Source organism: Anser anser (genome assembly GCF_964211835.1).
Source record: "Anser anser genome assembly, chromosome: 4".
In the NCBI taxonomy this organism is placed as follows: Eukaryota; Metazoa; Chordata; class Aves; order Anseriformes; family Anatidae; genus Anser; species Anser anser.
In genome coordinates this window covers 28,775,340-28,789,012 of record NC_139724.1, presented here as the reverse complement: position 1 = coordinate 28,789,012, position 13,673 = coordinate 28,775,340, and the positions used below count along the sequence as shown (strand labels likewise).

Below are 13,673 nucleotides of genomic sequence, written 5' to 3'. Positions count from 1 at the left end.
ACACTAAATAGGAAGGTCAGTAATTATACAGGGGAAAAAAAACCATACAAAACCACAAAAAACAGGTGGGGAGGAAAAATAACAAGCACATTCTTTTACTTATCTACTTGATTTATATCACATCACACATTTAAACTAAAAATCGTAGCTCTCTTTCTATCTCTGTAATGTTTAATGCTACAAAAGATGAATGTTGTATTATCCTGTCGAATAAAGTGAGATCAGAGTGGGAGAAAGAAAAGCTGTCAAACTGTTCTGTGACATGATAGCTAGAAATAATAGCAATCACAGAGGAATTAAATTAACTGGGATGGATACAGGGAAATATCACTACTGAATGTCACTGATGAAGCTTTAGATAGCATGATTTATAAATCAGTGTCATACTAAGAAGCTGTTTTTCAGATTTGTAGTACCAATTAACTCTTCCATGTTTACTTCCCCTTTTCTTTTAATTATTGAAATCTGTCCTTTTAGTAAGATAATTTAATTATTTCATCAGGAGTCATTTCTCTTCCCATATAGGAGTGGCCCATAAACACAATCTAAGTGATATATTTTCAGAGATGTTTCAGCTGGCTTTTAAGGTCTCAGAGCTTTTTTTTTTTTTTAACACAGCATTTTTTTTCCTCTGAAAGTCTTAACTGATGTTTTGTATTCATATTTGCTGTTTCCCTTACTTTTCAATAGAGATTTTAAGCAGTGCCCTTTCCACAGAGCCCTTTAAGAAGTAATTAAATAATTAACAAATCTGTATCTCATGCTTTGAGTTTCATAATCTTAAATATGGACAAGTATTTCCCAATGTACTTTCATAGGAGTGATGTTTAATTGTCTTTGTTGTCCATCACTCACAGTTTTAATACCAAAATATTCCACTTCTGAAGCCTGTTATGCTTGGGTTATAATAGCGCATTATAAAGTGAGGAATAAATAAACAGGCCTTCCTTTTTGTTTCCCGTTGCCATCTTGTCCATACGTGCTGCCTAACTGGCAAGTAGATCTAGACTAGCCTTATTTATTCCTTCATCCCAAGCTTATATATTGGTTAAACAAAAAAAACCCAACCCTTTTATTGTAAAGTAAAGGAGACACAAAATATACTTTTGAGTATTTTGATCATTGAAGCTTGGTTCAAGGAAGTTTGGTGTCTTCCAGATCTGGAAGAGGAAGGTACTCACTGTAATTGTTCACATATGTTTCATATATGTTTATAAGGTATTCCAGCACTTCAGTGGAAACAATCCTATTGTTTAATGTCTGTGCATTCAGTTTTTATCCTCCATAGTGCATAGCTCTTATTTTCTAAAAATTCACTTTCACTTTATCATATTGTCAAATTGCCATATGCTGCCCAAGCATACTGTGTCATTTACTGTCATTTCTAATTAGTCCTAAATTTCAACAGTCCTCATTTTCCTGCAAATTTATTTATTTTTCTCCAAAGTTTTCTAAATGTTGTGTTGCAGAGCAGCTCTGGTCATTGAATGCTGCAACTGTATTGGGCATGCAGGACATTTTTATCAGTGTCTTGCTTTAGTTGCTTTAATGTATCCTCACTCAAATGTCTTCTGAAATAGTTCCTAACATTGGGTGAAGGTTTTATGTTAATGGATGTATTTGTTGTTTCTTTGTATCAGTCAAACCATGCTCCAGTTAATTTTGAGTATTTTCATATATTCACAGGTGTTGGTGTGTTAAACAATTTATTGTATGCGGTAGGTGGTCATGATGGTCCTTTGGTAAGAAAAAGCGTGGAAGTGTTTGATCCTGTCACCAGTACATGGAAGCAGGTTGCGGATATGAACATGTGCAGAAGGAATGCAGGTATACGCAGCAATTACTTCAAAATACCAGTGGTATCATTTGGTGCAAATGGCATGTTCCTTTTCGTTTAAATGGATTTCTGCTGCTTTGATGATGTCACAGCATAGAAATCATGATTTAATGAGGGGAACAATCCAAATATTAATTTTCCCAATTGGTTTCCTGTATTCTTTAGGTGTTTGTGCTGTAAATGGTCTCTTGTATGTAGTTGGAGGAGATGATGGTTCCTGTAATTTATCAACAGTGGAATATTATAATCCAACAACTGATAAATGGACAGTTGTGTCATCTTGTATGAGTACAGGAAGGAGCTATGCAGGTAATGTATAATTTTTTTTTTTAAACGGGCTTTTTACAATATGCTGAAGAGTAGCTGCGATATTTGGCAAAATATTCAAACCAAGTACTGTCTAAAATAAAACCTAAGATACTAGTATGGGTATGAAGAATCTGCTGGTTCATTTTGAATGATGAATTCAAACAACTATTCACTAAAATGAAAAAGGTATTAAGCTGTATTCAAGAGGGATTTAGCATATAAGTGATGAGTCAGAAAGAAGATTGTAGTGTGACCAGTTTTTTTTTTTTTTTTTTTTTTAAAACAAGAGCTTTGCAATTGTGTCTCAATCTGCGGGGGTCCAATTCTGAAGTTCTTTGTGGGGATTTGCTATTTAGAAAATGAGAGTTGTTTGAGGAATCTTTTCCTTTAATAACTGCAGTCTCTCAAATGAGTTATTTAAGTTTATGTAAAAGATATATTAACTGTAAGGGTAAGTAGAGTTGAGCAATGGCTGATTTTTTTTTTTTCAAATCATAGAAACTTTCAAAAACACTTCATTGATTCAGACAACTTTCTGTCAGATAAATTATGGAAAATATGAAAAATTGATGCTGATGTGCTGTTTTTCAGTCCTATGCTAGTTGCAGTATATTATTGACTTTGATATTCTTAAATTTTTTTTTCAACGAAAATACTACCTAAAGATTTATGCCTTTTTTTTCCCTCACTCTAGGTGTTACAGTTATTGACAAACCATTATGATCAGTAAAGGGATTTTCAACTTGATTATGCACTAGAAGCAGTCTTCAACAAGTGTATTTGAAGTGACTGAGTATCTAAGCACTTCTCTACTTGTAGCTGCACCTTGAGTCACAGTGGAAGACGTGACTGTCTACAATTACAGATGACGGATGATGAAGATTACTCTAGGTAGAAGCAATGCGTAGGATTATTCTGCGGTTGAACAGGAGCTGATTGAATTTTTTGAAGTCTAGTGGACCATTTTTTTTTTTATTGCAAGGTCTTCAAACACAAAAGCCACTTTCATAAGGATTGACTTGTGTCAGTCATGACTGAGAAACAGATCGTTGGTGAAGAATGGTGTGTATTCTGGTGAAAGTAAATTTTTGTCTCATTTTTTCCAGAGACTAATAAATGTATTTAAAGAAATGAACCGTCAGTCTTCATAGTAGGTATCGAATTCCACCTCAGTAATTCAAGCTGGCATGGGGTAAACTTGTTTCCTTTTATAAAACTTTTGTTACATAATTCTAATACGTGCATATGTATGTGTGAGCATAAGATGCTTTCTATTGAAGTTCTTCAAAACCTGATTTTATTATTTAAAATTTGGCAGAGTACTTTGAATATGCCGGTACTATGTTGTAAAACAGAGTTGTATTTTTTGATATTTAACAATGCTTAACACTACTAATTCCCACTGAAGGAGATCAGAGATGGCATATCGATTCTTGAACAGGTGTAATTTCAAGATCTTTTTAATAAAAATGTTGTCTGTACTTAGGATTTTTTTTTCTGTTCAATTTTGGTCACATTTAAATGTAACTTCTTTCTTAACTTTTTATGCAAAAGGCAATTTGGCATGAAAATAACTGAAAATTTATAATGAATGTATGAAATTAAGTTGAAACTTGCATGGTACTAAGGTCTATTTATGCGTGTAACCTTAGCTTCTGTAACCTAATATCTGCATATACTGTTATGTGGCCACGCTCTTTAGAGCAGCTGACTTTGATTTGTTCCTGGATGGCCTCCTTTTAACATGACCAAAGTTATTGTCATATCCAAGATATTTTCTTCGAATAAAAATTTGTATTTTGTTTCCTAATGCTAACACTTTGCTTAAAGCTTTGTTTGTCAACACGAGCCTCAAAAGCACTCTGCTATCACTGAAGAGAGGTCAGGGGAGAGACCACCTCAGGGGAATTAGTAGTAAGGCTTGGGGCTGGGACGTGTGGTGCTGTTTGATGCTGACAGCTGTGTCTGTGCCACTTTTGGGACTGTGGAAGTTCCTGTGGAGGAACTACGTGCGCAGTGCCAGCAGGCTCATGGCTGAACCATGGTTGAGGCCAGAGCTCAGCGGCTGCTCGCCTACGCCCGGGGGGTTGCGGTGCAGCCACTGCCCCTGCATTGCTCTGCGGGGCATGGGGGAGGCTCCGAGCCCCGCCCGTGCCCCGCGGCCTCCCCGCAGCGGCACCAGGGGCCCAGCGGCCTCCCCTCGGCCTCCCTTGGCGCTGCCTCCCCAGGCGCCATTACAGAGGGGGCGGGGCCTGACACGAAGGGGCGTGGCCTCTCCTGCCCCGCCCCGCCCCTCCCGCCTCTGCGCAGCAGCGGGCCCCGTCTCCTCCCCATCACGTCGTTGACGTCACCCGCCGTCCCCCCCGCCTCATTGGCCGCGCGCCGCGGTCTCACTATCCTCACTCCACGCCTTCAGCCAATCGCTGCCCGCGCGCGGCGGCCGCCTCCCGTGCCTCCTCACGCCTGACTCTCCGCCGCTGCCGCCGGCCAGCCAATGGGCGCCGCGCCGGGGGTTACCCCGCGGCCAATGGGCGGGCGCGCTTGAGGAGCCGGCGGGCGCGGCGCTTGTTATTGCTGCCGGAGGCACCGAGGTGAGGGGCTAGGGGGCTGCGGGACCGAGGGACCCAGGTTCGAGTCCCGCGGCGGGTGAGCGGGGCCGCTGCGGGGGAGTGCGGCGCGGGGCCGCGGCTGGGTCTGAGTCGGGGCCTCGGGTGGGCGGCGGAGGGCGCCGGGGGCCGGGCACCGCATGCGGGGATCCCGCTGGGGTGGGTGGGTGGCAGGGAGCCCCGTGCCTGCAGCCTGGGGCCAGCCGCCATGCCGGGGTTGCCCGGGATAACGTTATTTGTGAGCCTCGTCTGGACCTCTCGTTGCTGCTGTAGTACAGTATTTAATTAAATGTGACTTACTATGGGTGACAACAACGAAAATGTGTCTTCATTCTTTGCTTAAGTCTCAAAGTCTGAGGGACAGTCGCCTCCCAAACTGACCTCAACCTTGGTTCGCTTACACCATTCTCTAGAAATAACATCGGCCTTTCCCCTCCCCTCCCTGCTGTTACCCTCAAGGTGATTAACAACTGAGGTAGCAATTTTTCCGAAGGTTAACTGCTATCTGTTCCTTTCTCCTCAAAATTTTCAGGTTGCTCGCCGACAGCTGTGGAGGAAGGGTGACTGTGATGGTCTGTGCCTGAGCAATGGCAACAAACGACAGCGTTAACATCTTGAACTCTGCCTATCTGGCGGTGGAATACATAGACTCTTTCCTGCCCGACAACCCCCTGCAGCAGCCGTTTAAAAATGCTTGGAACTACATGCTGGACAACTACACCAAGTTCCAGATTGCGACCTGGGGGTCGCTTATAGTTCATGAAGCTTCGTACTTCTTGCTATGCGTACCCGGATTTGTCTTTCAGTTTATACCGTACATGCAAAAGTATAAAATTCAACAGGTGAGACAGGGTTGTGATGTTGACGTTGCCTGATTTGTCATGGAACGTGTAAAGTAGGACACAGGGCTGCAGTTAGCTTCCAGTTTATGTGAACGCATTTGTCTCTATCACTATGGGCAACCTGGAAATGAGAGAGAAAAATTACACCGTTTGTGAGGAGATGAACATAAGGAGATTTGGAGAAGCAAAGGAGTTTTTTTTAGGGAGGGTGATTGGTCCATTGTGGTGGTATAGAGAGAACAAGGTCTGTCAGTCTGTGTGGTTACCAAGTTAAATTTTCTACAAGTAAATTCAACAGGGGAAGGTACAGTGGGATTGCAATATCTGTTGGTAGAGATGAGCCTTGGTATTTTGAAGGAATTGTATGTTGTGCTTATTTGCTAGCAAGTGTTCCTTTTGAAATATGTCGGTGCACATGTTCATGATTTTGAAGTATTTTAATGATGGAGAAAGTCTAGAACAGACTGCACGCTCTTAATTGGGTTTTGCTTATTAATGAGAAGCAAAGGCGCATCTGGCATCTAAAGGTGATTGTCTTCCCCAGGTTCTTTGTAATATTAATTGGAAAGGAAATAATACCCGTTCCTGAAATTACTGTGATAATTGGTAAAACGTCTCCCTGCAAAAACTGTTTTTTCAAGACAGGGTATTTCTTCACAAGCTTTTATCTTCAACTCATCTGTGTATTCTTTAAGCTATGGAAAAACTCTGTGTGGCGTGAAGAAGAATAGTTAACATATATTTGTGTTAAATTGTTGAATCTGAAATGTTCTTCCTAACTACAAATACTGAACTAACAAAAACAATTTGAGGTGACTGGCGAAGACAGCTTCTGGTAATAGAAACTTTTTACAAGAAGCTAGCTTAGAAAAATGAGAGCCTTCGATGAAACCGAATGTAATCCCATGTAATTTGTATTACCTGCGTTAATGTGTGTCATGAAGGACCTGCTACTCACCTGTTAAGGTGAAATGAAACTGCCTCTGAAATAATTTTTGCAGCACGTCAGTTATGCGCAATAGAAGCGCCTAACACAACTGATCGTTTTCTCTTCTTAGGATAAACCAGAAACATGGGAAAAACAGTGGAAGTGTTTCAAAACGCTCCTCTTCAATCACTTTTTCATTCAACTTCCTCTAATTTGTGGCACCTATTACTTCACAGAGTATTTTAACATTCCATATGAATGGGAACAGATGCCTAGATGGTAGGTAGATATTTCACTTATGTTCATGCTGAATGGGGAGTACAGTTATATATTTAACAAATACTGTGTGAAAAAGTTGATGATGCTAACGTAACTTTTTTGGCTAACAGACTGTGTTTGCTAATCACTCCACAGGCTTATCTGCTGTACAGCTTAGTAGATTTTTTTTTTTTTTTTTTAAGTGGCCCCAAATTGTTCTGGTGTTTGGAGAAGAAAGGAAATTAGGAGGGAGTTTATGGAAGCAAAGGAAGGTTTATAATGGCTTGGGTTAAATATTGGACTTTTTAAAAATCTTTCTTTTTTGATTCTCAGTGGTTCCTCCTAAGTGTTTTTTTCCCCCCACCTTGTTTTATTTCACAGCAGCAGTGTATTCTTCCAGGGAGAGGAACCTGTTCCACATTCTCCTTTTTTGCCCTAAACTGTTGAGATACTTAAGAAAAGAAAAAAAAGTTATACCCTCCTTCCCCCCAGTAGTAGTTCTTTATAATAGAAGATCATCTTTCTTAGAGTTACTTTCTATCTGGTTTAGATAGCTGATATGGTTTCTATATCTAGGTCTTACACACACTATGGATTTTTGTTACCGACCGTATGTATAATATTGAAATGGCAGCTTGCTATGCTGCACGTTACCTCCAGCATGCCAACAGATGAGCTGATAGGTAGGAGGACTAACGTGTATTTTTATATAAAAAGGTAGCATCAATGCACTGTTAGTCAGTCAGAAACATACATAAACATTTCTTACCCCTATTAGTGTGTAAACTATTTCATGTTTCAAGACTGCATCTGCTAGTATATTCTGCAGCTAATACCTCTTTCTGTTTGTTAAAGGTACGTTCTGCTTGCCCAGTGTTTCGGATGTGCAGTGATTGAGGATGCGTGGCACTACTTCCTGCATAGATTGCTGCATCACAAGAGAATATACAAGTACATCCATAAAGTTCATCATGAGTTTGTAGTACGTATTTCTTGATTTTTTTTTTTTTTGTTTTTAGTATATGCAGACTCATACAGTTTGTTTAAAGGGCTTATGTTGCAGACTTAAGAGTTTTACATCCTTCTGACAGGGAGATTGATGTCTTTTCCTGAGCTCTTTGTCAAAACAGTCATCCATTTTGTTTCTGAAATCACCTCCTGTAAATTTATTTCATTTCATTTCTGAGAACGATAGGGTGCACTCAGTTCTTGCTGAAGTTTAGTCCTATCTGTTGAGGTGGGGGAAAGCAAGCTTTTAAAAACCTATTATAAGCCTGCTTGTTAGGGGAGGAGGAAATGGTAGGTTTCTGGCTTTGTCAGTTCTCCACCCCTTGGGCATCATTCAGAGCGCAGCAACCCTCAGAACGCTGTCCACACAGGCTGCTCCTGCACTGCCTGGGTGCCCGCATCACCCGGGCAGGGCACTTGATTTGGGGGAGGATCGTAGCTCTGGAAGCAGTGTAGGTATTCGTGTGATACTGCATTGGGAACACAGTGCTCCCAGTACAGAAATATTTGGGTGGTTCTGCATTTATCGGCATTGAAGCTGACAGTGAGCACAAGGTAATGAGCCGTGCTTGACTGGAGGTGGCACTGTGCTGAGCTTACACGGTGTAGGTAATACCTAGTTAATACCTCTCTGTTTCGGTGGCACTGTTTCTGGAGTACAGGGCTCAGTGCTGCTGTTTGCCTAGAGCTGTGTTTCAGCACGTAAGCTGTACCGTGCTTGAGGTAAACTGCAGGCTGCTGTGTCTGGGGTGCTTTGTACAGGCTGCTCATAGTAAAGAAGTTTGGTATGGATTTGTGCATGCAGACGTGTCCGTGTACATACGTCTGCTGCAGCAGCTACTGTTCTCCTCTTTCTCTTGGCAGCCCCTCAGGTTTCTAGCAGGAGCAGCTTCTGGCCGGTGTTCTTGTGTATCCAGCAGTTCCTACAGAAGCGATCTGTAGGCTGATGGCTGTTTCACTAAAAAACTTTCCCTGATAATAAAAGCTGATTACTTCTAAACCATCCTTAAGCCACTTGGTGGACTTTATTTTTTTTTTCTTCCAATAGCCTAATGTTGAAGGTGTAACTTTCGCTTTTTTTTTTTTAATTATCTTTCTATAACAGTTCCACTGTTGAAAACTCTCTGTGGAATTTCTTTCCTGGTAAATCAAATATAGGAATGGCTGGTGTATATATATAAAAAAAAGTTTTTTAGATTTCATAATAGCATTTTCTATGATAAGAGTTTATTTAAAAGAATTTTTTTTTAATTTTTTTATATTTTAAATAACCTTCCAAGTGAATCCTGATGCTGAGAGTATTTTGGCTCCCTTCTGCTTTGTTCTGCTTCCAAGACTGGATGTATAGCAAAGCTGATGGGAGCTTACCAAACACTTCAGTATTCCTGAAATAACTCTTTGGCCTGGGGTTGTGATAAGCCTAAACAAAAGCTTTTGACTTTAATAGTGAAGTGCTTGGAATTGCTACCGTTGGAATCGAAGTCATTACGAACTTGGAATACTGCTCTCCTGGTTTGCCAAGGAGGAGCTGAGCACTCGGGTTAAGGCCTGTGCTCAATCAGACCACGTCCTTTTCCCACAGCATTATTCTGCTTTTCCTTCTGGAGTCCTGCGGGGAAGGGGAGAGTACCACAGAATGGTGATGCTGATTTGGGGGTGTAGAAAATTGAAAATGGTGACAGTTTTCCTGTCTGTTATCTTTTTGTAGTCTCCTTTTGGAATGCAAGCAGAATATGCACATCCTCTGGAAACGCTTATCCTCGGAACTGGCTTTTTCATTGGAATTGTTGTTTTCTGCAACCATGTGATTCTTCTCTGGGCATGGGTAATATGCCGCTTGATGGAAACCATTGATGTACACAGGTGAAATCCTCATTGCTTTTTAAATAGTTTTACTTTTCCCTATGTCTGTCTTAAGATTAACTGTCTCTGTCATGGAGCTTTACTGTTTGTTTTGTACTGAAATGCCTTTATGCATCGTACAAAGAATAACAGTCTGAACAGTTATACTGTCTTCTATTTTTGAGGTAGTATTGTCTGCAAATCTTGTTGATTAAAAGAGTACTACAGACCATTAGTTAGATCATCCTGAGGAGGGTTTCAGGAGTTAGGTGTCTTATTAGGCTGTCTGGCTCTAGATGTTTGGTGTATAGTTGGTTGATCTTAGGCATATTAGAATGTCAAAAATCAATTACAGAACATGATGCTCCAGCCAAGAGCTTTTTAGTGCTTTGTCGCTGGATAAGAGAAACTTCAGGGTATACAACTGACCATCTTAAAAGTAAAAAAAAAAAAACTCCTTTTATTTCTTTATGGTAGATGTGAAGGACAAGACTACTCATCTGTGTAGTAAAATAGACCTCTTTCAAATTTGGCTCCAAAATGGTAATGCAAATCCAAGAAGGCTTAGTTGGGTTAATCTGCAAATGAATGACCTTTTCTTTTTTGTGTCCAAGGGAAAGAGGTCACTTTTGAAATGTTAGCATCACACTTGACCTTGTGCCTGTAAATACATTATGAAGCATATAGTGTCGTATTGTAAGCTGTGTCAAGTGTTTTTGTGGAACATGAGCTAATAACTGGCTCACTGTACAAATCATTGCCAATTTAGGGGTCTGTTGGGCAGAGTGAGAAGTGTATGTTGTGACATACGAAATTAACGCGTGCAGAGTATGAGTCTTTGACAATTATAATGGTGGTTTGTTGTACATATGAGGTGTTCATAACAAATTGCCTCGTGCTCTCCCCACTAGGTGGTGGTAAGATGCTTTCCATTACTCCTAAGCAAGACCTGAAATCCCTGTAAAGCAAACTCTTCTGGTTTTAATATTATTTTAATTTTGTATTTTGAGTTTTAAACACTTGAAGAACTTGCAGTAAGCAGAAAATGATTAAGAACAGGAATACTACAACTGTAGATGATTTGAGCTGCTGTTTGATGAGCAGATGAGCTGATTGGTGTTTATAGCTTGCTGTCACTAAGATTTTGGTTTCTGTTCTGCTTTCCTAACATCACTCTTGAGCCAGTTAAATCCACTAAGCCAGCGGGAAGTCAGTCACTGATCTCCTAGGTGTCTTGGTTAGATTTTTTGTGTTGCTTAGAAAGCTGAGCTAAAAAGGTCACTGAGTGCCAAAGCTGTTGTGGGATAGTTAACAGAAGCATTTGCCTAAGATGGGTGGGGATTTTGTTTTCCTGTTGAGCTAGTGTTCAAGTGATTGCTTTAGGACTTCATAAAATAAAAATTCTTTGATATTCTAAAAAGGACAAGTTAGTGTCTGTATTATGTGGTTTATATCTGGGAAGAATCCTTACTATAACTGCCTTTTTTTTTTCTCCCCTCCACAGTGGCTATGATGTTCCACTGAACCCTCTTCATTTGGTGCCTTTCTATGCTGGGGCCCGTTTTCATGATTTCCATCACATGAACTTTATTGGCAATTATGCTTCAACCTTCACGTGGTGGGACAGAATCTTTGGCACAGACTCTCAATTCATTGCCTATAAAGAAAAAGAGAAGAAGCAGCAGCTCATGACAAAGAAGGCTAACTAAAAATCCAGTGTAAAAATTCTGATGCTAATACTGGTAGTCAACTTTTGCTTTTCTTTAAAGCAAAATAGTGATCGGGTATTAAGCAGAAATCATGTTCCTTGGCTACTAAGTGGTAGGGAAAAAAATGCTAATTAAATTGCAGTATCTTCCTAATGGGAATGCTTTCTATTTTATATGTAAGTACTGCATATATTTTAACTACAGGTTTAAAGAAGATGCAAAAAAAACTGAGATGACTCGTGTCTGTCCGTTTTTTTTGCAAAAATTATTCAATTTTATCTTTAAAGTTGCCCACTTTGGTTCCAGGTAGAACTGTACACATACTCTGAAATTGAACTTAATTTTTTAAAATATAGATACTTAAATTTGTAATATCAAATAGAACGTTAACTGGTATCAGCACTGTATTTAAATATTGGGTCCAATTTGCTTTAAACCAAAACATCTGTTAATAAGAAGCTTGGACAGGCCATTTGCACACTGGATAATGCGAACTGTATATACGAGAATACCTATCAAGACGTGAGTTAGCAGACATTCCTGATCTAGACTTACTGTTTTTTTTTTAGATTACAAATAAAAAGAATAGAAGTTTTTATTTGAACAAACTGTTTTTGCTGCTCTCTGAAGTTGCTCTGTCAGTGTACTTAGCATTTACATTACATTCTTTTCTGTGTTGTAATTTGCTGAACTGACTTGTTGCTATATTTGCACTTGTGACTGATGAAATAAATGTGGTTTGGTTTGATACGTGTATTATACTTCTCATGTTAATAAAAACTGGCGAAGAACACGTAGGATATAGTGTTTTACTTTGTTGATCTCTCTAATAAGGAAGCATTATTTCTATCGTCTAAATAGTTTACAGGTAGAACTTGTACGGAGACAGCAATAAGAAATGGAAACAGAGCATCTTGTAAGATCTGCTGGTTTGTGTTTTGAGGGACTTGAATACTTGGACCTATTCAGTGTAGCCACAACTTCTGGGACAAGTGCATTTTCAAATTAAGCTATAGCTTTCACAAACCAGTATCTTAACATCTACTACTCGAGTTGCACTAGTAACAGAAACAGTATTCTAATATTGTTGAATCTATTCTGTAAACGTGTCTGTTGCACAGGAAACAATGGTGGAAGCATTTAAGAAGGGCTTAAAGCCTTATAAACATCTTGCACTTTGTATTTTAATGTCTGATGCTTTTCAGATTTCAAATGTCATTTCATTTACTCTATAACTTCTTTAGAGATGCTTGCAGGTTTTTTTCCATGCTCAAGACCACCTGAATCTTGATGCTGCCTCACATACAGTCTGCTGTAATCCTGTAAAGTTGTTAAAACCATAGAAGTGCAGATCAGATCAGGCTTCTAACAAAAAAAAAAAAGAAATGTTAATGATATTCAAACAGTGATTGAAATAATACTTGAGGTGTAGGAGTAGTTCAGATTACTCTTCTGGATGTTGTGCTGTGGAACCTTTTACTAAAAAACATGCAACCTTTTACTTCTGTCTCTATCCCTGCTGAAATATGTTGTTCTCCCTTTCTCCCCTTTCCTCTGAAAGAAAGCAAAAATACTTGGCTGTGGCAGGTGAGTGGAAGTTGAAAACCCAGTATTGTTCAGTTTTTAGCACAGACCTAAGACTTCCTGAATCCATATGCACTACCAGCCTGAAATCTCCATGGTGGAAGCAACCTCTTTAATCCGGTTTCAAAGACTGCCTTTATCCCCTTTGTCAACTCCCACTCTCATCCTGCAGCTGCAGCTATGCTTAGCCTTACTGTATTGAACTCCTAGCCTAAAAATACAAGGAGCTCTCAGTGCTTCAGATTTTCCTTGTATACGTGATTCTATTCATTGATTCTTAGCCCATTGGTCGGTGCCTGTACATACGCTGTCACATTATGTATGACTATGAGCCAATTGCTTAAATACTCCAGTAAAGTTACTTGTAAAAGCTTGTCTCATCAACTGTTGGAGAGCTCAATCACAGCAGTAAAAATTTGTGATGATAAGTGAAGTTGTAATGTAAATTCCATTCCTCAAAAAGTTCTAAGAGTAATGAAAGCATCAGTAACATTACTTATACAATCTCTTTAGGTTTGGCCAGCGTATGTCTTGTTTTTGTTTGTTTTGTTTTGTTTTTCATGAGTGGGATCCCTATTTTTCTCTGACACCCATTGATAGGTTATATTTTGGATTATTTTAAGCATATGATTACTTGGATTCTCTTTCCTTAACAAATTCCTAGAGAACTATGCAACTTGTGTTTTAAAAAAAAAATCATTGGAAAAAATGTGCTTACTGGACCTCTCTCAACACAGGAATTTGCACTCA

At 39.6% G+C, this 13,673-nt stretch overlaps 2 protein-coding genes across 6 annotated transcripts in view; both read left to right on the top strand.

The window, feature by feature from the left end:
* The window catches only part of KLHL2 (kelch like family member 2), a 57,800-nt gene extending 53,838 nt beyond the window's left edge, over window positions 1-3,962 (top strand). For all 3 annotated transcript variants that reach the window (XM_083834092.1, XM_083834093.1, XM_083834095.1), the window contains 3 exons: window positions 1,687-1,827; window positions 2,003-2,146; window positions 2,841-3,962. In XM_083834092.1, coding sequence (XP_083690218.1) covers window positions 1,687-1,827; window positions 2,003-2,146; window positions 2,841-2,869 — 314 coding nt within the window. In that variant the 3' untranslated portion in view covers window positions 2,870-3,962. The remainder of the gene's footprint in view (window positions 1-1,686; window positions 1,828-2,002; window positions 2,147-2,840) is intronic.
* Window positions 3,963-4,552: 590 nt separating this feature from the next.
* MSMO1 (methylsterol monooxygenase 1) lies at window positions 4,553-12,132 on the top strand. 3 transcript variants are annotated; one of them, XM_083834100.1, is made up of 6 exons: window positions 4,553-4,737; window positions 5,285-5,594; window positions 6,653-6,801; window positions 7,636-7,762; window positions 9,497-9,651; window positions 11,135-12,132. In XM_083834100.1, exons 2-6 carry the CDS (start codon window positions 5,340-5,342, stop codon window positions 11,337-11,339), a joined length of 891 nt encoding a protein of 296 aa, XP_083690226.1. In that variant the 5' UTR covers window positions 4,553-4,737; window positions 5,285-5,339; the 3' UTR covers window positions 11,340-12,132. The 3 variants fall into 3 exon arrangements, with proteins under 3 accessions (XP_083690226.1, XP_083690225.1, XP_083690227.1); XM_083834099.1 differs by having other exon boundaries at window positions 4,674-4,792; XM_083834101.1 differs by having other exon boundaries at window positions 4,689-4,774.
* The last annotated feature ends 1,541 nt before the right edge of the window (window positions 12,133-13,673 follow it).